The 22,147-nt window shown below is 42.3% G+C and overlaps 1 protein-coding gene across 3 annotated transcripts; it reads left to right on the plus strand.

The window, feature by feature from the left end:
• Positions 1-1,049: 1,049 nt before the first annotated feature.
• Positions 1,050-16,215, plus strand: IDNK (IDNK gluconokinase). Of its 3 annotated transcripts, none has more exons than XM_081067072.1 (5): positions 1,050-1,152; positions 3,087-3,117; positions 3,462-3,548; positions 12,051-12,094; positions 12,809-16,215. In XM_081067072.1, exons 1-5 carry the CDS (start codon positions 1,103-1,105, stop codon positions 13,152-13,154), a joined length of 558 nt encoding a protein of 185 aa, XP_080923198.1. In that variant the 5' UTR covers positions 1,050-1,102; the 3' UTR covers positions 13,155-16,215. The 3 variants fall into 3 exon arrangements, with proteins under 3 accessions (XP_080923198.1, XP_080923199.1, XP_080923200.1); XM_081067073.1 differs by having other exon boundaries at positions 1,062-1,152; positions 3,466-3,548; positions 12,809-16,214; XM_081067074.1 differs by lacking the exon at positions 3,087-3,117 and having other exon boundaries at positions 1,062-1,152; positions 12,809-16,214.
• Positions 16,216-22,147: the final 5,932 nt, after the last annotated feature.

Below are 22,147 nucleotides of genomic sequence, written 5' to 3' on the forward strand. Positions count from 1 at the left end.
CCCCACTAGTACAGCAAAGTTGAGGCCCTTGGACAGATCTTGGCAGGGAAATGTGGAGAGAAAAACCAGACTTTCTGCTAATCATTCTGATTTGGACACTGAAAGAAAGAAGTTTTCTTTTTTTCCCTGAGCTGGCAAAGCAGAGCACAAGTTACAGCGTTTGCTTACACGTCTATCCCGGTACCTGCCTGGGGGCACCTGGAGGGTAGTATTCATCCTTGGAGTCCTGCTGCTGGTAGATATTCAAAACATGGTCATTGGCCACAACTGAACTATAAGACCTCAGACAAGTCACTTCCTCTCTCCAGGTTTTAATTTCTCCATCTGCACAACCCTATCCAGGAACCCTGAAGTGTCACCCACTCTGGCTAAGTACGGAAAAGCAGAGTCAGCGCAGGGGTAATTGAACTATTCACTAAATACATGCTTTATGTCAGCTTTATTGTTTCCGAGGACACCAAGCAACAAACCAAGGTAACAAAGGTTGGGCAGAATGTCGTTGGAAATGCTTTAAATCAAATATTTTAAATGACATATAATTAACGTATTGTTTTAAAGCAAATGGGCCCTTCGGAGAGGTTCTCCTTCCCCTTCAGTAATTTACCCGAGAACAGGAGCCGGGTTATATAGCAGAGCCATACAGCCGCGACATGTGCCACCACGGTCCCAGAGATGTCCGCCTCATGTTACTGTGACCAATCGCCAGGTTGCAAACCACTAGGTACAGCACATCCCAATTTCATAAAATATGCATAACCATCGATGCGGGACGGGGATCATTTTGGGAATGGACGCTGATTGCCACACGGTGTGGGACAGGGTGAATTTATTTTCTGCTTATTCCTTTTATAGCGATATTTTAAATAAATAAAAGCTACTCCCCTGTGTGGAGGAGGCGCAGGAGCGGGGGCTCCGGGAGGCGGGCGGGGGAGGCGGCGGGGGCGGGGCGGCGAAGGGGGCGGGGCGGCGAAGGGGGCGGGGCGGCGAAGGGGGCGGGGCGGCGAAGGGGGCGGCTCGTCCCGCCGCGTTACTCCGCCCTCCGCGGCCCGGAAGGCGTGGCAGACGGGCCCAGGAGACGGCGGGAAGGAGCGGACTGGGGCCCATGGCGGCGCCCGGCGCGCTGCTGGTCATGGGCGTGAGCGGCTCGGGGAAGTAGGTCCCGGGGCCGGGGGCGCGGGCTGTGTCGGGGAGGAGGCGGCGCGGGGCGGAGGCGGCCAGACCGGGAGGGCCCCGGGGAGATCCCTCTCCTCTTTGCAGAGGAGGAAACTGAAGCCCGGGCGCCTGCTCCCGGTCCCCACCCTCCAACCTGCTCGCAGGGGCACCGAGCCCGTGACCACGTCCGAGACCCGGGGTCTCTATACCCGCAGAGGCTCTATCGGAAGCCCCTGGAAAGGGGGGCCTGCTGGGGCGCAAATGGAGTAAAAGGTTCTTCTCCCAGCACCAGGAGCGGCTGGGCCGTCACAAGTGCTCTTGTTTGGGGGGCAGGGCTCGGAGCGCGGGGACAAACCTGGTCCGAGGCGCCTACCGACCTTTGTCAGGCCGGGCAGAGCAGCAGCTCCCTCATCGCGAGGCCCTGGCCTTTTCTGATTAGATTTCGGAACGTGAATTTAAGCTTCCTGGTCGACTGTTTTCCCCTTTCTTTGATCAGTGTTTATCAGCTAAAGCTGTTAATACGGAGGGAGGCCCCTGCAGGCTTGGGAGGAAAGAGGGACACTGGCTACCGCAAAACCTCTGCCCAGCCCCGTCTGGCCAACTTGGGGGCTGAGGGCGCTAGCCTTCGGCTTCCTGATTAGACCAAAATCCAACTGTGCCCTTTATCAGGAAAGAGCTACTGCAGCTTTCCACCAGAGACAGTAAAAGACGGAACTAAACTAAAATATGGTAATCTTCAAAGGCCTGTAGTATTCTGAATCAGAAACTGCCCATGTGGTCAGGTGTATTTTATTGGGCCCTTTCTTGCTGCCGGTAGGTAGATTTAGCTTTCCAAAACAATTGTGGCCTTTTTCAGCCTCCAATCTTGAGACGTTAAAATAATTTTGGGAAATCTTAACTGAAATGATAGTAAGACATGGACTCTGAAACTCCCTAACTGTTGTATGAGTTGAGAAGTTGGAGAATGTATGACTACTTCTCTGGTGAGATGTACCTGGAGCCCTAGGTCTTGGTTGTACTGCTGCTGGTTGTGTGAGCTTGGGCAGTACCTCTCTCTGCCATGGAACGGAGGAGGAGGGTCTGAACCAGATGATTTATATGGTTATAATTATGGTTATGATATTCATGCATTCGGTAAATATTTATTGAGCTCAATCCTTACACTATGTCACTGATATAATGACCAGAACAGATGAAATTCCTGCCCTCAAAGAGTTTATATTCTAGTATGGGAGACAGATAGTAAGTGTATAAGTACATGTAATATAATGTGCCAGGTGGTGGTCGGTGCTCTAGGGGAAAATAAAGGAAGGTAAGTGGAACAAAATGCCAGGCAGGATGGTCAAGAAAGCTCCTCTAAGAAAGTGGTATTCGAGTAAGACCTACAAGAAGTGAGGGAATAAGCCACATGGACAGCTGGAGAAAGGGCATCATAGGTAGAGGGAATGGCTGAGTGGGAGGTGAGATCAGAAAAACAACGTTGGTGAAGAGAAGTGGTCACATGCTGGAGGTGTCTTGAAGGTAGAGCCAACAAAAAGATGTGTTGATGGACTGGATGTAGGGGTATGAGAGAGGGAGAGAGGAGTTGAGAATGATTTCAAGGTTTGTTTGATCACTTTATTAATTCAGTATTTTTCTCAAAAAATAAACATCTATACGACAGGGATGAAAAAATTTCAGAAAGAAATTCAGGACTTTAATGAGATCTTATATCTTGCTTTATGGGGGTAAAATAATTGGTAAGTGGATAATTATTTAAATTCCTGAAGAAAAGTTATGCTCTAGACTCTAGGGTCAAGAGCATCACTCTCACTGCTTCAATATCCTAAGTTTATTGGTGTTTTAATACCGTGGGCAGCCATCCTTGGATGGAGGGAGGCGCCGGCGCAGGCCGAGAAAGAGCAGTCGTTTAAACAACTGTGTCTTCTCCACAGATCGACCGTGGGCGCCCTGCTGGCATGCGAGGTAACGTGTTCTAATGCCTTCCCGTACGAGTTCCATGGCACTGCTTCTCTCCCTTTCCCCTCCCTCTCTTCTGGCCGGTAGTGGTTTGTAATACTCACCACAGGCACCTCCACAGGGCTTGTGAAACCAGTGGAGACATTTTGTCTTTCTCTTTGATGATTACCTGTAGTGATGAATGAAAAAAGGAGCTGCAGCAGCCCTGTGGGCGAGGATGTGAAGTGGCAGTCCAGGCGTCCTTCCTCCTGCAGCTGGAGGATTGCTCTCAGGCTGCGGGTGGCAGGAAGGTGGCAGGAGAGGGCAGCCCTACCTGCCTCACGTGCCTTTTCTTCCCTTTGTTCTTAAAGCTAGGATGGAAATTCTATGATGCAGATGACTATCACCCGGAGGAAAATCGAATGAAGATGAGAAAAGGGATCCCACTGAATGATCAGGTAATGTTAGCTGTTTCCAACACAAATACTCCAGCTGCGTGACACAGGTTGGGATCTCTGCGGCACTCGGTGTAGTTCAGTGCCTGAGTCGTGACATCACATGGACAGCGCTCCACAAGCCAGACGCACAGTAAGGTCTCCATGTATGGTAACTTTGGCCCTGAACTTCTCTCTCAACTCAGCATCAGGAGTGACGCTGCACCCACCCTCTGCCCCAGCTTGGGCAGGATCTTCCAGAACACTTTGTTGAAGAATTTTTATCTGCAGAATATAATCCCTGAGAGCCTCATACGTGGAGAAGTTCATCTTCTCTTCCCAGGTTCTGTCAGCCTACTACCATCACCAGACTGGCATCCACCCCCAGCAGCAGTGATCTTTGCAAATTCAAAGCTGGCCCTTTGGAAGTTTCCCACCGATCTCAGGGTAAAGACCAAACAACTACACTGCTCAATGTCCGTGGTCAGGACAGACTGACCCTACCCCACTCTACTCTTTAGGTGCCAGGCACCCCTCCCTGTCTGCCCTGGAGCCATAGTGGCCCTTTTCAGTCCCTTCTACTTCTATGTTCCTCCCCCGGGCCTTTGCACATGCTAGTCGTACTGCCTGGAAGGTGCTTCCTTCTTCCTCTTATCACTGAGTTAACCCTGCTCATCCTGCACATCTCAGCTCCTGTGCTGCTTCTTTAAGGAAGTCCTCCCTGACCCACTTAAGTAAAACCTCCTATAATAAACTCTCATCCCTTATTGCCCCTGTCCCAGTTGCAACTTGGCATTTGATGGTGTGAGAATTTGATTAATATTTATCTCTGCAACTAGATTTTACTGCCCAAAGGGCAGGGACTTTGGCCATTTCTATTAACCCCTGTGTATCCCAGGGCCTGACACACAGTAAATGTCAGAGAATACTTGTGGCATATTTGTGAGTGAATGAATGAATGAGAGAAGGAATGAATGACTAGCACTTCATTCTTGCATGCAACACCATGAGGCCATTTCCTAGAGGGTTTCTCTGAAGCCAGATTTACAAACTGTGGATTCGTTGGCTTAACTAGTTGTAGCCCAGTAGACACTATGAGGGCAGGGCTGAGGTCTCAGTCCACAGAGCAACTCTGAGCTCGGATCAAAGGCCCACATGTCAAGTGTGTCCAAAGGGCAGGAAGAAATGGAACTGGCCAACGACCAGCACTGTTGCTTTCACTTACTATGAACTTGGTTCACGCCCAGTTGTGCCCCCACTCTCTCACTCTCTTCCCTGTGTCCTGCCCTGAAGGACTTGAATCAGTAAACCATTAGTAGGTCCAGTTCTAGAGCATTCTAAGGATATGTACTTCTCTTTGTTTCAGAGAGTACAGTTTGAGTTTGCAATGATTCAAGCCTTAAACCATCAAAATTAAGTTTGTAACATTTGACTTTAGAAGATAGGAGGAATGAATTATAAAAGAAATACAGAGTAATAATTTAAACATAATACTGATATTATACTAGAGATAATAGACATAATGTAGATAACCTGGCCTACCACTAAGCTTCTGTGACCTTTGACAAATGGGTTAGTCTGTGCCTAATTTTCCTCCCCTGAAGTAGGGATAGTACCATTTCATTGGGTTCTTGGGAAGATTAAATAATACAAAAAAATATATGCAGAGAAGTACCCAATGCATTCAGTAAATATCATTTATTATTGTTGTTGGTATCATATCTGTATAGACATGTGTATATGACATTTCTATAGAGTATGTAAAATGTGCTGTGCCAGTGTTATTTTTCTCCTTGGTGAGTTGCAAGTAAGAGTTAAGTTAAAGAACAAAGTACAAAGTACAGCAACCCAAATGGATGGACTTTAAAATGGCATTTAAACATCCTTCCTGTTATTCACAAGTGCGGCTTGTTAAGTGGGCAGGATGGATGGGGAGAGGGGGAGTAGGATTCAGAACAGTAATTTATTGTACAGAAGACAAGGTTACTAGTTACCGGAAGAAACATAACGAGTTCTTCAGTATATGCAGGAGAAACTGTGCAAATTAGCCAGACTTTAGAGAGATGCAGAACAGGGAGAGAAAATGGAAGAACAGCAGATGGTTTATAGTCTTGACATGAGCCATTCTAAGAGTGAAGGTGTGGGTCATAGCTGGGCTAACACTGATCACCCTGGCAACCAGCCCCACCCTCTTTGCTACTGTGATGAGGATCAAGTACGGAGTCCTAGGCAGAGGCAGGGGTTCTGCCTGGGGAAGAGTCTTAGGAAGGTTTGGGGAGGGTTTTGTGCTCAGAGGGCTGAGATGTGAAGAGAAAGAACCTGAGTTGAAGATGCCAAGGGCTCCTTAAGGCTATTTAAATGTACATTAATTAAAATTAAATAAAATGTAAACTCCAGTTCCTGGGTTGTAATGCCACATTACCGGTGTTCAAGAGCAACATATGGCTGGTGGCTACCAATCCAGACAGTGCAGACATAGGACATTTCCGTCACAAAAAAGCTCTATTTGACAACACTGGTCTAGAAAGATATGTTATTAGCATGATGATGATGATGATAAAGAATTTCCAAGCTGCTATTCCAAGAGGCTCCACTATGTGCCAGGTCCAAGCTGTCCTGGCAGCCCGCAGTGACACCTCCTTCAAAGTCTATTTAAAGGAGGTGTTTTTTGAAAAATGTTTTTCCTGATTATAAAGGTAATACTTATCCTATATAGGAAATTTGGAAAGTGCTGACAAATTCTTTCACAGAATACATCAGTCACTCTTGGTTTCATATGCCAAAAATACCTATCGATTGAATTTTGGAGGTTTTCCTCCTATCTTTTTGGGGGTACATATTCTTTTTACATGCATTCCTTCCTCTGTGGTCTTTAGTACATTTTTGCACCAAGTAAAATAAAACCAGTCCCTCTTTCCTCTCCCACCCACCCCCCTCTTCCCTTCCCCTCTACCTCCCCTAGCAGTGCTGGCCATATTCTGCCTCCATCTGATCCTCTGTGTTCCACCTCCCCTTCTCCCTTTAAACATTATCCCCTTCCAGAGGATATTTTATTTCTCTAGATGTTTCCATCAGATCACTGAAACCATAGGCCCAGGAATCCTCCTCCGTCCTCATGATGTTCCGACATTGTGCCCACCACTTCCAAGACTGGACTGGTGGTGGTGGGCACCGTTCCACACCCCCCTCACCCTTGCATGAAAGGACTATCCGAAATGAGATGACTTTGAACATCAGATCCAGCAGCAGAGATGCCCATTTGGGTTATGTTTACTGTCTTTCCCTTACGACTCTTTTTGTGTGTGTGACTTTCATAATTTATTATTGTCCATAGTAACTATTCACAAAGTTGAGTGAATTTGCCCTAATATCTCCTCTTTCTTGCCCCAATTCCTATTTCTGTAAAGGGGAGATCTCAATCTCTCTCTTTCTCGCAAACATTATGAACATAAAATTTGGAGCTCGTGTCCAAGTCTTCCCTAACACCCGTACAACAAAGTCCACACACTTTAGCAGATCAGAGTCTCGACCATCTCGTCCTGACAGTGTCTCCTGACCTTCTTCACATTATCAATGTCCACACCTCCTGTTTACCAGTCCAGTGCTAAGCATGTGCCTCATCCATGTACTCAGGAATCTTGGGACACCATCTTAATACTCCCAGTCTTGGACTATGCCCTACTCTCTGCTTTGCAGGTGCTGCTTCAGTTGAAATCTTCTTTGTCCTTCAAGATTTAGCCTTCCTAGGGCTTGACCAAAAATTGATCTCCCCCCCTTACTGTGCTATCATAGCCCTTAGTATATTTCTTTTAGCTCCCATCCCTGCCCTGTGGGTAATTTAATTGATCATCTACCTATCTGTCTTTTCTACCAGACTGTGGCCCCTTTGAGAACAAGGACTACAACATTCATTTTTATACCCCAATGCTCGATATGGTGCTTTGCACATGTTAAGTATTCATTGTTTGTGGAATTAAATCCCATTGCATAACAAATTCATGAATGAAAGCTCTTTTAAAAATTCAAAGTTGGAAATAAATATCTCAACTATTAAATCAGCCAAAAGTAGTATTTAAAGCCATGTCTACTCCATCTCTTATTTAAATGTCAAAGCAGCTCAACGAATTACTTATGATCCCCCATTTTACATATGAACAAAGGGAGGCACAGAGAAGTCACCTGACTTGAGCAAAGCCACACAGAGAAGGGAGTCTCTCTAACTTCAAAGACCCCCCTTTTCCTAATAGTAGGTTCAAGTACCTGATAATCCATAGAACAAATAAGCACAAGAAGTAATCGGGGTTGGTTAAATGGAGAGAGAAAAGGTAAAAGTGAGGGTGAGGGTGAGAGTAGGAAGGAGATGTGAGGCGCTCAATAAGCATATCCATTGTAACGGCCTAAGCCTTAAAGGGTATCTGAGGTGAGTAATGCTGTGTGGCCTGGCCTGATTGCAGACCAGGTATGAGAATTCTGGCTTCCACACAGGAATCTAGATAGTCTCTGGAGCTGCTTTGGAAAAACCCTTCTCCGTGTGGCCCCATGTGATTCTCAAGGAAGAAACCCAATCCTTTAATTATGACTCAATACTTGGAAACTTCAGGAATAAAGGTCAAAGTGCTTCTCTTTTATCTGCAACTTTCTCACATTGTTTTTGAGACCAATGAACCCAGACCTTACAGATGCACACTGGTTAGACTGGTCAACATATGTTCTGATTTGGCAAATGTCTGAAAGCATCTATTTTTATTTAAATAGTTTTATATTTCCATTTATTATAGTTTTCATAGTGGAGCTTCTGAGGAATTTTATTATGACTAAATGCACCAATGTGCCTTTTTCTTGACTAAAACATATATTGAGGTACTATTAAAACAATTTTTTTTAAAAGCATGGATTCAAAATAAGGGTTCATATCCTTGTACACAGGATAGAAAGCTCATTACCCAAATATGTTTTCTGTTATTTTTAATTTGTTTCATTATTATGAAATATTTTAGGCATGTAGAAAGTGTAAATAATAGTCAGTACTCAGCTAAATGAAATAACATGTTTGTTATTTCTAATAACATATTTGTTATTCCTAAGCCATAAAATAACACAGAGACTGATCTCCACTTTTAAAGCACAGATAGAGACATTTGTGCAGAGGGAGGTGAAGCTGTAAGATTGTACGAAGCATGGAGCTGAACCTGAGTGTCTTGCATAAGTCTTGAAAACTGTTGTTGAGTGAAGATTACAAATATTTCCACTTGCTAGATTCAAGAAGCAGCAAAGAATCTGGCTATCTCTCCTGGACCACAGGTGGGAAAAAGTCGTTTTTGAGAACCAAAGACCTCATTACACCCAATTCACATTATATGGAAGATACCAAACTGAAAATATAAAGCTGGTCTGGAATTGCTGAAACTACTATGGAAATGTTTCCAAAACTCAGCACTCCCACTGGGAAAGAAAATCTGCAGATGATCTTACAATCAGAAATTACAAACCATACAAATAAATGAACCACTATGAGGAAGAATCAGCAAAAGCACAAATGGAAGATGTTTTACTCCAAGAAATAGACATAATAGAATGAAATAGAAGACAAGAACAGGAAAACTTTTAAAAGAATGAAATAAAAATATTAGAAATGAACATAACCAATGGGTGGATTAAACAATAAACTAGATACAACTGAAGAGAGGACTAGTGAATTAGAAGGCAGATGGGAGGATATTACCTAGAGTACATAAGAGTGCTAGAGAACTAGAAAACATTCAAGAAAAATTAAGAAACTGGTATGATAAAATGAGTTTCACATACAGCTAAAAGGAATCCAAGAACAGAATAAGTGGGGGAAAGGCAATATTCAAAGAGATAGTAGTAGTTCACAATTTTCCAGGGCATGGGTTCTCAGACTGAATATGAAAAATAAGTCTTGAATAGGATGAATAGTAAAAATGCCAACCATCAAAGAGGTTTTTTCCTACCTGAAGGTACTAAAGAGAAAAATACATATTCTAAAGGATTGCCCAATATACCAAGAGCACCTTTTCAACAACATAGGCTCAGAGACAATGAAGTAAGTATTCAAACTGTTGAGGGACAACAACTGTGAACCAAGAATTAATAGAGAACCAAGAATTCTTCATCAACTAAACTCTTATTTAAGAGCAAAATAAAGACATTTTTCTGACATATATAAAGACAGAAGGGAAAACTGTCAATTCTCAGTCTAGGGGGAGAATTGAAAACACCTCTCTTGAAAACGGATACATCAAACAGACAAAAGAAATTATTAAAGATATAGCAGATTTAAAAAACAAATATATCAAGTTTGACATAAGCAGTAATAAAAAATTAAGAATAAACATTCTTTTCAAATACATACGGAACATTATAAAAATTGACCATGTACTAGATCACTTGATACTAGTGCCACAGGCACAATTTGCCACAAATTCCAAAGAGTATCATGCAATCATTCTTTACCATAATGAAAAAGAATTATAATAAAAATCAATAATAAAAATTCTCACAAATCACTAACATGGCTGGAAACTACCAAGTAAATTGAACATTAAAATTAATATATAAATAATGTGTAAATTAAAAATCATAATGGGAATTATAAAATATTTAGAAATGCACAACAAAAGTGTTACCAACCAAAACTTATGGGATGCAGCTGAAACATTACTTAGGAGGAAACTTACAGCTTCTGAATGCATTTCCTGAAAAATAAGAATGGAAAGTAATGAGCTAAGTGTTCAAGTAGGGAAAAAACAAACTAAAAGAATGTAACAAATATAAATGCTGAAATTAATGGAATATAAACCTATGTGGGCGATGAGTAAAAACTGACAAAATAAAAATAGACAAATCTCTGGGAAGACTGATCAAGAGGGGAAGAAAGCACAATTAAAATTAGGAACTGAAAAGAGTGTCATGAACAATCTGATGTCAGTAAATTTGAAGAGTGAGATAAAATTGGACTATTATGTAGAAAAATATAAATTACTGTGGGAAAATCGGTTTGGATGACAGTGATCTGATGGCAGAGAGGGTGCTCAGGGAAACAACATAGTCTCTGCCCCCCACAAATGAAAACATGACCTTGCAGATGCTGCATTTGGCTCGAGAATCAGAAGGGTCCAAAGATCTGTCTATAGGTGTAGTCTCTTCCTGCTGTCTACAGTGTTGCAGTTACCAAAACTGAATCAAGTATAGAAGACCTGAATACAATGATGCGTATTAAAGAAATTGAATCTATAATCAAGAAATACCGCTCAAAAAAGGACCCAGGCCCAGATGGTTGGCTTAAACAATAGATATTTATTTCTCACAGTTCTGGAGTCTGGAAGTCCAAGATCAGGATGTTAACATGGTCAGGTTCTTGATGAGGGCCCTCTTTCTGGCTTGCAAAAAGCCAGCTGCCTTCTTACTGTATCCTCACGTGGGGATTGGCAGGAGAGGGTGTGCACTAGCTTTCTGGTCTTTTTATAAGGGCACTAATCCCATGAGCACTCCACCCTCATGATCTCCAAATACCTCCAAATACCATCACATTCAGGGGTTAGGGCTTCAACACAGGAATTATGGGAGAGAGAAACATTTACTCCATAACAATAACATATGGCATACAATACAGACAAAGAGGGAAAGCTACTCTACTCATTTTATAAGGCTATACAAGGAAAAAAAATACAAGTCTCAATTATATAAATGCAAAAATCCTCAATAAAATGATAGTAATCAAATATGTAAAAGCAATAACATTTTAAAATGTATCGTGTCCAGAACACAAATAAAAATAAAGGGTGGGGCACACGTGGGGGAATGGTTGGGACGTAAAACAAGATTGAGTTGAAAATTGTTGAAGCTGTGTTTTGAGTATACAGGAGTTTGTTTTGTACTATTTTGTCTGCTTTTGTATGTTTAAAATTTTCATAATGTAAAGTGTTTCTTTTATTAAATGCATTCTGGCCAATCAGTATTTACCCCAGGAAGGAGGAAAGAACATGTCTCAGGAAGATTTTTTTGTGTGAAACACTGTAGGGTGGGTGTCCTGTGTAAACTTCTGTCTTCTCTTGGGAAAAATAAAAATTTCTCACAATGCTTTTAATCTGAGGGGAATTTTGATGTCGGAGGATATGAAGAAAAGGACCGAAGAAAGCTGACATAAGGGTTTCTGTGAAAACCTCCCTGCATTTCAGATCAGAGGCACCTACAGAATCATGCAATACAATAAAAGATTTGTAAACACGTTAGAGCCAGGGAAAACATATATACAACAGGGAGATTAAGATGGGAGAGATACATACTGGGCAACTTTTATTACTGTGAAAAGAGCCCCTGGTGTCTGAACCAGGAAAATGTTTCTGTTGCTTAACTGCCGAGTGACTTGACGCCTAAGCCTTGTGTATGGCCTACTTCTCAAAACCACCAAGACCTCTCTGGACCTCAGCATAGACAAACATGATTAGCTATGCTTCTGTACAAACAATACCTGGAAAAGTCATTTTGTGTCTGCTTTAATTTCAGGACAGGATTCCATGGCTCTGCAATTTGCATGACATTTTATTAAGGTAAGAGCATCAGGCCTTGGCATAAGCCAGTGAGTAAAACAGACCCATCAGAAAGTATAGGGGAAAAAATACACCCTTGAAATCGCAACTGACTGATGATAAAGGATTCCAGAAATGGAATGTGTTTCTATCAAATAATCAACAATGATTTTAACCAGCTACAGACATGTCATTTAGTCTGGTCCTGGGGATAAACATAGACGGCTCCTCCAGTCTTGGTTAGCCACTTGGCTTCCATAAGCCTGTTTCTTCATCTGAAAAACGAAGAAAACATAGTTCCTAGTCACAGATTATTGTGAGGAATTAATGAGATGAAGCACGGGTGGCACTTAGAACAGTATATACAAAGTGCACAAAAAATGATAGCATGCTGCACGTGAGCCACATCCTGTATCATCAGGAGCCGAGTCAACTCTTCGCAAGCATCTTGATTAACTTTTTCCTTCCTGCACTTCTATGGGCAGATCTGAGTATAGCGCCCTTTAACGGGGGAACTGATGCGCAGGCAGGGACATACCTTGCCCAAGATGGGTCAGTTCTCTAACAGACCTTTACCTCAAAGGTAGGACTGCTTGATACTTGACTGCCATTTTGTAACACCTTCCACTGGCAGGAAAGTGGGCCTGGACTACAACCTAGAATGGACATCAAGTATTTTAAATGTCTTTATTCTTTAGCACCTCCTCTTCCCCTGCCCTTTTGTTTTTTTAACAGAGATGTAGCCACAGGACAGCATGTGGTTCTAGCCTGTTCAGCTCTGAAGAAAGTGTACAGAGACATCTTAATACGAGGAAAAGATGGCGCACCTCAGAAGTGTGCTGAGCTGGAGAAGGAAGAAAAACTGGCTGAGGTGAAGCTCCTTGTGGTCCATCTGAGTGGGTCATTTGAGGTCATCTCTGAACGCTTACTCCAAAGAAAAGGACATTTTATGCCGCCTGAGTTATTGCAATCCCAGTTCGATATTCTGGAGCCCCCATCAGCTCCAGAAAATTTCATCCAAATCAGTGTGGACAAAAATCTTTCAGAGATAATTGCTACAATTTTGAAAGTTTTAAAATGAAATGTAAGTCATTTCATATCAGTGGTCCAGAACAGAGTTAGGCGTAAATTTCTATTCTATCCCAAACCATGTTTCAGCAACCTTGCTGATACTGTATCCTAAATTCTAGTTAAGGTGATCAAACCACAATGTGTGATATGCTTGTTCAGGTGTATTTTTAGGAATTTTGTGATATTCGTGTCGTCATGCTCTGGCACATTCAGAGGAGAGGGAACTGCAAGTAAAGCTCCAACTGAAATTTAAATTCATATGATCCAATCAAATGATCAAAGGATATTATATAATCGATGCTGAAATCGTTACCTTACTTAGAACACTCTTGATCGTGCTGCCTTCAGACAAATAAATGAAACTTGGCTATCCTTGGCATCCCTTGGAAATTGGTCTCTGGAGCATAAACGTGTCCAAAATCAACCACTCAGCAGCAAGTCATTTCATATCACGCACCTAATCCTCTGTCCTTCGGTCATTTCAAGATTAAGGAAATAAAAAGCATATGTAGTTCACGAATACAGAAAACTGCAAAGGTGGAACTTGAGTGAATGAAGGGTGGGCCTCGCTGACCCAGTCTGCCCGTCCCTATTTTAGAGACCTTTTTGAGACCAGGCCGAAAAACAGGGAGATCAGCGCACCTGCCCTCCTGCTGTAAAAGCCACCAGTGATGCACACTTGGCGTGCAAGGAAGGACGCCAGAGCTGCCATGGCCAAGACGTGAAACAAAACCTTCCGATGGGCAGCGATGTGCCAGTGGCCATTGGCCTGTGCGTTGCTGGCAGGCAGCTTACTGGGCACCAGCTAGGGAAGCTGCACTCTGGCCAGCATGGGCTGGGTTTGAGCCCTTCCCCCATGGGGCTCCAGGAAGACGGCTCCTTATCCATCTATGCTAACCTGAACCGCAGGACCCAGCCACTCTGCAGGGCCACTGGTTGGCTCTGGCCAGAAAGTTTTGGAACCAGTCACCTGTTTTCTTTCACAAGGACATGCAGTTTTTGTCCTGGGAACCACAAATAGAATACCTGTGTGGGGTGCCCGTGGGATTCAAGGGCCCTTCTGGGTGGACAGACCTTGCCTAAGAAATTGTGGAGGCCAGACTACCTGGGCCCCCTCCTGCCCGGCTTCAGTTTATATCAGCCCTCATATTTAGGGTCCAGTCAACATGCTCCATGTGGATCAGAGTCACCCCCAGCCAGAGAGAGGACTCAGTCAGTCCACTGTCCTCAGTGAGTCCATACTGGGTACTGTGAGGGGCACTCTGGAGGACTTGAGGATCTGGAACACAACGCCCTGGCTCTCCGGGAGTGTAAGCCTCCGGTCACTTACACTCAAGGGTGGAAAGATCAAGCATCTCATCTTCTCTGGCACAGGCCAGCGTTCTCAGTGAAGGTGGTCCTTCACAAAAAAGAACTGGTTTTCAAATGTCCCACTGGACATTCATGTAGGACCAAATGAAAAAAATTGTTTATAATTATAGGAGCCAGCACAGAATCTAACTCTATTTTAGATATAAAAATTTTTTTGCAGTTTTAATATCCACTGAAATTTCCAAGACCAACATTCTCTCTCTAAAGGGACAACTGTACTCCATTTTATTTTTAACTTCACCAAGAGTTGTGTATCACTTGGGAAAAACCACGGTGTATTTCTGTCATGAACACAACACAGCTACATCCACCTGCATTTGTATTGTTCATTCAGTGATCATCGACAGGCACAAGCACCCACCTACTCCACTGTGTATGTCCAGTGTAGCCACCTCCAAGCATTACATATCGAAACCCATTCATTTATGACAAGTACTTTCCTTTTTTTGTCCTTTAGTTAGGCATCGTATTTATTATTTGCTTGGGTAAGCTTTATTAGCAAATAGTGTCACTTCAAGATGGTGAAGGGGCATTAGAAAATACTTGTTTTAAAAAAAAACAATGGCCTTGAGTCTGGTGAGGTTGGGTATCTTGGTCATGTTCCCAAAAAAACGGCCACAGGGAGGACAAAGTGAGCCAGTACTGCCCTCTGGCGGCCGAGGGGGACACAGTAAGCAAACTGCTCTCCAAGTCCTGAGAACCCCTCTGCAGCCAAGGGTCATATCCCTGGGTCAAAGGCAGTGGAATGCTGCTCCCCATCCCGCCCTGACCACACCCCTGCCCAGCCTCTATGACCCAGGAAGAAGGGCCAGGCCAGAACTGTTTGTAGTGGCTCAAAATAGATACCAATGAAAGGTCTCAATCCTGCAAATACCAGTCACCACCCCCTGGCAGGACTCTCCATCTTGCCTCCTTCTACCCACCACTGGAGAAGTTCCAGTTAAATATTTTCCTCTCCTATAAAACGGGACACTCCCTGCCCCATAAGGTTGTAAGAACTGATATGATACATGCAAAGTGCTGAGACCAAAACTTGACACATCAACTGTTCAACAAATGTTAAGTCTTGTCATTCCCTGGAGTCTGAGAGAGTGTGACCATAGGACAAAAACTCCCACTCCTGTTTTTCTGACGGTGGAGTAGCTTATGACCCCCTTCTAAGTATGTGAATCTTAAGTCTTTGGGCTCTAATAGGTCTTTCTTCTTAGCCCCCGCCAGGGTTTCATTCCACCTGTCCCCAATCCTTGGCCAGGTCAAATCAGGTACTTATACACCAATGTTATAGCAGTATTATTCACAATATCCAAATAATGGAAGTATCCATCAACAGATGAATAAAATGTAGTATACGTCCACACAATGGAGTATTATTCAGCCGTAAAAGGGAATGAAGTACCGATACATACTCCAACATAGACGAACCTTTAAAACATGTTAAGTGAGAGAAACCCGACACAAAAGGTCACATACTACATAATTCCATTTATATGAAATAATCCAGAATATGTAGATTCGGAGTCAGAAAGCAGAGCAGTGGTTGCCAGGAGCTGCGGGAAGGGAGGAATGGTGAGTGATTGTTTAATGGCTATGGTATTTTCTTTCGGGGAGATGAAAAATTTCTGGAGGATTATGACGGTTGCACAACACTGTGAATGTACCTAATACCTCTGAATTATACACATTAAAATGGTTATAATAGTAAATTGTTAATCTATATTACAAGTTTTAGCAAAAAAGAAAACCACAGGCCTTCTCCACAAGAGCCGAGCCTATCTCGCTAAACTTATTAAATGCTAGGACAGCAGGCTAGAATGCATGCTACCTTTTGGAGAGACTTTCCCAAGGAAAAAAGGCTCAGCCAACTGTACCTAGTTCCTTCTACAATATTCAACAAGCAGTTAAGTCACTACTTCCTCAGGGAAAAAAGTGAACACTGAAGAAAAATGTGCTCCTCCAACATTTTCCCCCTTTTGAGATCATACTGTATGGTAGATTACAATAGTCACAAATTCATAAATTCTTTGACATTCTACCCATCAAGCAGCGGGGCCTATGACTCCTAAAGCTGGGCAAGCTAAAACTGCCTGACCATTAGAATATGGGAGAAATGACACGGGGCCAGTTTTGGGCCCAGACCTTAAGAAACTGACAGCTTTCATTTTTCTTGAAATACTTGCTCTTGAAACCTATCCACCATGTCTTGAGAAAGCCCAAGTAGTGCTGGGGAAAGGCCCCTGCAGACAGCAACTGAGACCCCAACTGCACTTCCAGAGGCAAGCATGTAGCAATGGAAATAGCCAGGTAAATGAGCCCTTTTGGAAGTAAAATTCTCCAGACTCAGTCAAGTTGCCTCAGCGGTATTCACACCAAGCCCTGCCAAAATTGTTCATGCATCAATAACATAAATGATTGATTTTGTTCTAAGACAGCAAGCTGTGGGGTAGCATTGTTATGAAGCATTACATAACCACAACACAGTAGAAAGTGTAAGGAGTGGAGAATGTGTCTTAAATAACTTTCTTTAAAAAAAAAAAATCTAGCTTGAATACACAGCAACTACTTTCTATCCCATTAAAGAATTAGGTCCCACATTCAGCTTTGGTCTTTTGAGGGAAACTATACTGGGAGCTCCTCTGTGTACCCTGCTGTGTTTTAACCATAGGGTGGGCAACACAGACAGGGTTGTGGATATGGGACTGGTTACGTAATAATTAGGGAGTCTGAAATATAAATGTTAACATGCACGAATTGGAATTATAATCTGAGGCTGTGCTTCACCACACTCCCAGCTAAGGAAGAAATCTCACTCAGCCTCATTCTATTTATCTCACTGAAGCAAAGATGTTGGGATGAGGGTACTGTTCCTCTACTTCTGAAAGGGTTGACCATAAAAAGTAGTTTCAGATGGGCTGGGAAGGGACCACTCCTGACAAGGAAAGGCAGCTCTAGCTGAGGAAAATGGTAACTGGAAAAACGGAGAAACCCCCTCACACTTCAGTTCATGTAACAGAGGCTTGCTTATTTATATATTTACTTATTCAACCTATTTGGAGAATCAAAAGCTAGTGATTACTCCTATTTGTATTTTTTGGTAGAAAACCATTAGCTCATACTCTTCCACATCAAGTCCCTTTCCATACACACAGGTTCATTCCCATTGGAATACAAACATGCTATAGTACTTACCAGCTTAAAATATAAAAAAGCCAACTTCCTCTATACCACCACCACTTCCCTCACCAGTTACTACCCCCATTTTTCTGATTCTCTTTACTTCAAAACTGTCTCTTAATATCTCCTCGGTCCACTCTAACCAGAATTTTACCCTCACAACTCTATAAAAACGCTGTCAGACATGAAGGTCCTTCCCTTTACTAAACCCATAGGTTAATATTCAATCTATGAGGAGTGTATGAAGTAACAGCACTTAACACAGTTCATTTACCATCTTTCTCCCTGTGAAAGTTTCCTCTCTTGCTTTCAGGAACTCTTGGTTTTCACCTTACTATCTGTTTGTTGATCTCCTTTGTTGGTTTTCTCTAAGCTCCCAGAACTGCACATTAAACGAGAGCTCAATCTCTCCAAAGGGTTTATCAACATTCTCTCTCTAAAATTCATCTAGTCAGGATTTCTCAACCTTGGAAGTATTAACAATTTTATTGTTGTTTTGTACTATTTTTTTTAATCCATGCATTTGTTATTTTTAAAAAATTTCACCCGTATCCCCCAGTCCCAACCCCTTGGCAATCATCAGCCTGTTCTCTAATTTGTTTTGTTCATTCATTTTGTTTTTTTTTCAGATTCCACATGTAAGTAAGTGAAATCATATTATTTCACTTATTTCCCATATTTTCATTTGACTTATTTCACTTAGCATAATGCCCTTTAGGTCTATCCATGTTGTTGCAAATGGTAACATTTCATTCTTTTTTACTGCTCAGTAATATTCCATTTTATATACATATATCTTTACCCATTCATCTATGGATACCTAGGTTGCTTCCATGTCTTAACTTGTAAATAATGCTGCAATGAACATAAGGGTGCATATATCTTTTCGAATTAATTAGTGTTTGGGGTCTTTTTTTGATAAATACCCAGAAGTGGTATTTCTGGGTCATATGGCCGCTCTTTTCTAAATTTTTTTGAGTAATATCCATACTGTTTTCCATAGTGGCTGCATCTTTTATAATCCCAACATTGTAAGAGAGCTCCCTTTGCTCCACATTCTCGCCAGCACTTGTTTTTTGATGATAACCATTCTGACAAGTGTGAGGTGGTATCTCATTGTGGTTTTGATTTGAAGTTCCTTGATTAGTGACGTTGACCATTTTTTCATGTGTGTTGGCCATGTGTAAGTCTTCTTTGGAGAGTGTCTATCAGGTCCTCTGCCCATTTTTTGATTTTGGGTTTTTTGGTGTTAAGTTGTATGAGTTCCTTATGTATTTTGGATATTAACCCCTTATCTATGTCATCAGATGTGTCATTTGCAAGTATCCTCTCCTTCTCAATAAGTTGGCTGTCTTTTTGTTTTGTGGATGGTTTCCGTCACTATGCAAAAAGTTTTTAGTTGGATGTAGTCCTATTTGTTTTTTTCTTGTGTTGCCCTTGCTCTAGGAGACACATCCAAAAAGATATTGCTAACAAAACCAATGTCAAAGAGTTTTACTGCCTATGTTTCCTTCTAGAAGTTTTATGGTTTCAGGTCTTACATTTAAATCTTTAATCTATTTTGAGTTTTGTTTAATACGGTAAGCAAGTCCTCTAGTTTCAGTGTTTGCATTTACCTGTCCAGTTTTCCCCACACTACTCATTGAAGAGACTGTCTTTACCGTAACCATGTATCTCCTTGCCTCCTTTGTCATAAATTGACCACATAAGCAAGGACTTATTTCTGGGTTCTCTATTCTATTCCATTGATCTATATATCTGTTTTTATGCCAGCACCTCACTGTTTTTATTATTGTAGCTTTGTATTATTATTGTATTGTATTATTATTGTAGCTTTGATCTCAGGAGTGTGATACCTCCCACTTTGTTCTTAAAGTTTCTTTGGCTAACTGGGGTCTTTTGCAGTTCGATATATTTTTAGGATTATCTATTCTAGTTCTGAGAAGAATTCCACGGGTATTTTAATAAGGATTGCTTTGAAGTTGTGTACTGCTGTAGGTAATAGGACATTTTAACAATATTAATCTTTCCAATCCATGAGCATGGTATATCCTTCCATTTTTTGGATCTCCTTTATAGACCAGATCAATCTGTTGTGAGAGACTGTCCTGTGCATCATAGAATGTTTAGCAACATCCTTGGCCTCTGCTCACTAGATGCCAATAGCAGTCCCATCATTGACGTCCAGATATTGCGAAAAGTCCCTTGGGGGACAAAATTGCTTCTGGCTGAGAACCACTGACCTAGTTCCTGGGCTTTAACTACTAGCTACATACACAGGCAACTGCATAAGTTGTCTATAGCTGAACCTCTTTTCCAGCTGCCTTCTCCTTGCCTGCACTTACATGCCAATCAAGAACATCCCATTTAACATGTCAAAACTAAACTGATTTACACTCCTCCCCGTACGTGCCCCTCTACATTTTTGCCTTGCTTGATACCTCTCTTGGTTCCTTTCACACTTGTATCTGTCCGTAAAATCATCCCGGCTGTGCCTCCAAAACATACTCCAAACCTGTCTACCTCTTCCCACCTCCACTGCTACCAACCCAGCCTAAGCCCATACAATCTCTCACCAAGATTATTACCTCCTAACAGTCACTCTGCTTCCACCCTGGTCGCCCTCGTCTAGTAGGTCTCACCTGGAATTTTGTTAGAAATGCAATTCTTCTCCAACCACAGAAGTAGTAAACCAGAAACTCTGAGAGCAAACACAATCACTGGGGTGTTAAGTCCTCCACATCAAACACCTAAACCACTACCCTGCCTCCCTCTCTCCAACCACATTCCCTAACTTTCTCCCTAGCTCACCTGGCCTAGTCATGCTGAACTCCCTGTGTTCTAAACACACTCAGGACACTCACATTACAGAGCATATTCATTGTCCGTCTTCCCAGAAAGTTACTCACTCTCCCAAATATTCTTCAAGTCACTATTTAAATGGCACCTTCTCATGGTGGCCTTCAAAAATAAGAACACTTTTCCTGAACCAGCCTCCTTACTCTTCTTTTCACCAAAGTACTGTCACCACCTAACAGGCTATGTACATGTTTTGTTTATTGTCTGTCTCCCTATATTCTACTATGTCATATGGACAGTACTTTATTTATTGCTGTACTGTTAACAACTACAAAAGAATCTGGATGTTCAATAAATGTTTACTTTCTGAAGTAATGGTTGCTAATGGTTGATTAGAGGAAAGAGACACAGAAATTGAGGAGAAACACATGTTATTTAAGCAACTGACAAGAAAATTTCAGAACAGAAAACAAAACCCACCAAAACATTAAGGTGAATGAGCGGAACAAAATGCAAGTCTACAGTAAAGGTTACATAGCTGAGAGTAAAGCAATCACTGGTTGGCAAAGCTTAAGACTTCAGAACTGAGCCCAGAAGGAATGGTAGGCTTTTCATCAGCTGAGGAAGAAAGATGAAATTCCACAGAATAGAATACCACCTGCAATACCAGAGAAATGGAGGTTTGCTAAGTGCACTTTTCCCAAATGTGTTCATTGGATACAACATTACCTTGATGGTTAAGTGAAAGAAGATAGGGAAAAGGCTGGATTAAACAAATTTAAACGGGATTCTTTAATGCAAGACTTTCTGACTTTAACACATTTAATTTAATGTTAACCTCTATGAGAGAAGTACAGTATGCAGTATTTCCCTGCCTTCACCACACCACCTTTTTTGTTTAGGTCAAGAACACAGACACATGTAGCTTGGCTTCCCTTTTATCACTAATGTTAAGTGAGATTTTTATCTGTTCTATTTTGCTGCAATTTGTCCATTAACTTACCTAGTATTAATGTCTCCTCATGCAAAAGATCCTTCATTATTATATATTAAGCCAAGTCAAACTCCAATTCTGAAGACACAGAAGCCAGCTGTCATTTATCTGACTGTTCGATATTTGCTACCCTTTAAGATATCATAAGGAGATCCAAGATGGCAGAGTAGATAAACGCTGTGGCTGCATCCTTACATGAACACATTAAAATTACAATTAAATTATAGAACAGTCAACCTGGAGAACCACCTTAAGTCTAGCCGAACTGAAGTCCTATAACTAAAAATATAAAGCAGCAGCTTTGTCAAAACTGGTAGGAGGGCTGGAGGGAACGGGTGCCAAATATCCCTCAATCATCCCTATGGCAGCCAAAAATTTGGATCTCGGCTGCAGAGGTTCCCCAGTCCCCAAGGGGCAAGGGACTCCAGTCCCCCATACCAGGCTCCCCAGCCCAGAATACCGGTGCCAGGAAGAAGAGCCCCTACAACAACTGGCTGTGAAAAACAGTATGGATTCCAACCGTTCGGGTGAGACAGAAAGCTGCAGCAAACCCAGATGTAAATGGCCCGTACACAGACTCAATCGCAGGCACTCACCTGGGGCTCCAGCAGAGGAAGGGTGACTCAGGGGGCCTTGAAGACATACAGGGGACAGACTGAGATGTGTGG

The sequence above is a fragment of the Rhinolophus hipposideros genome, assembly GCF_964194185.1.
Source record: "Rhinolophus hipposideros genome assembly, chromosome: 11".
Taxonomy (NCBI): Eukaryota; Metazoa; Chordata; class Mammalia; order Chiroptera; family Rhinolophidae; genus Rhinolophus; species Rhinolophus hipposideros.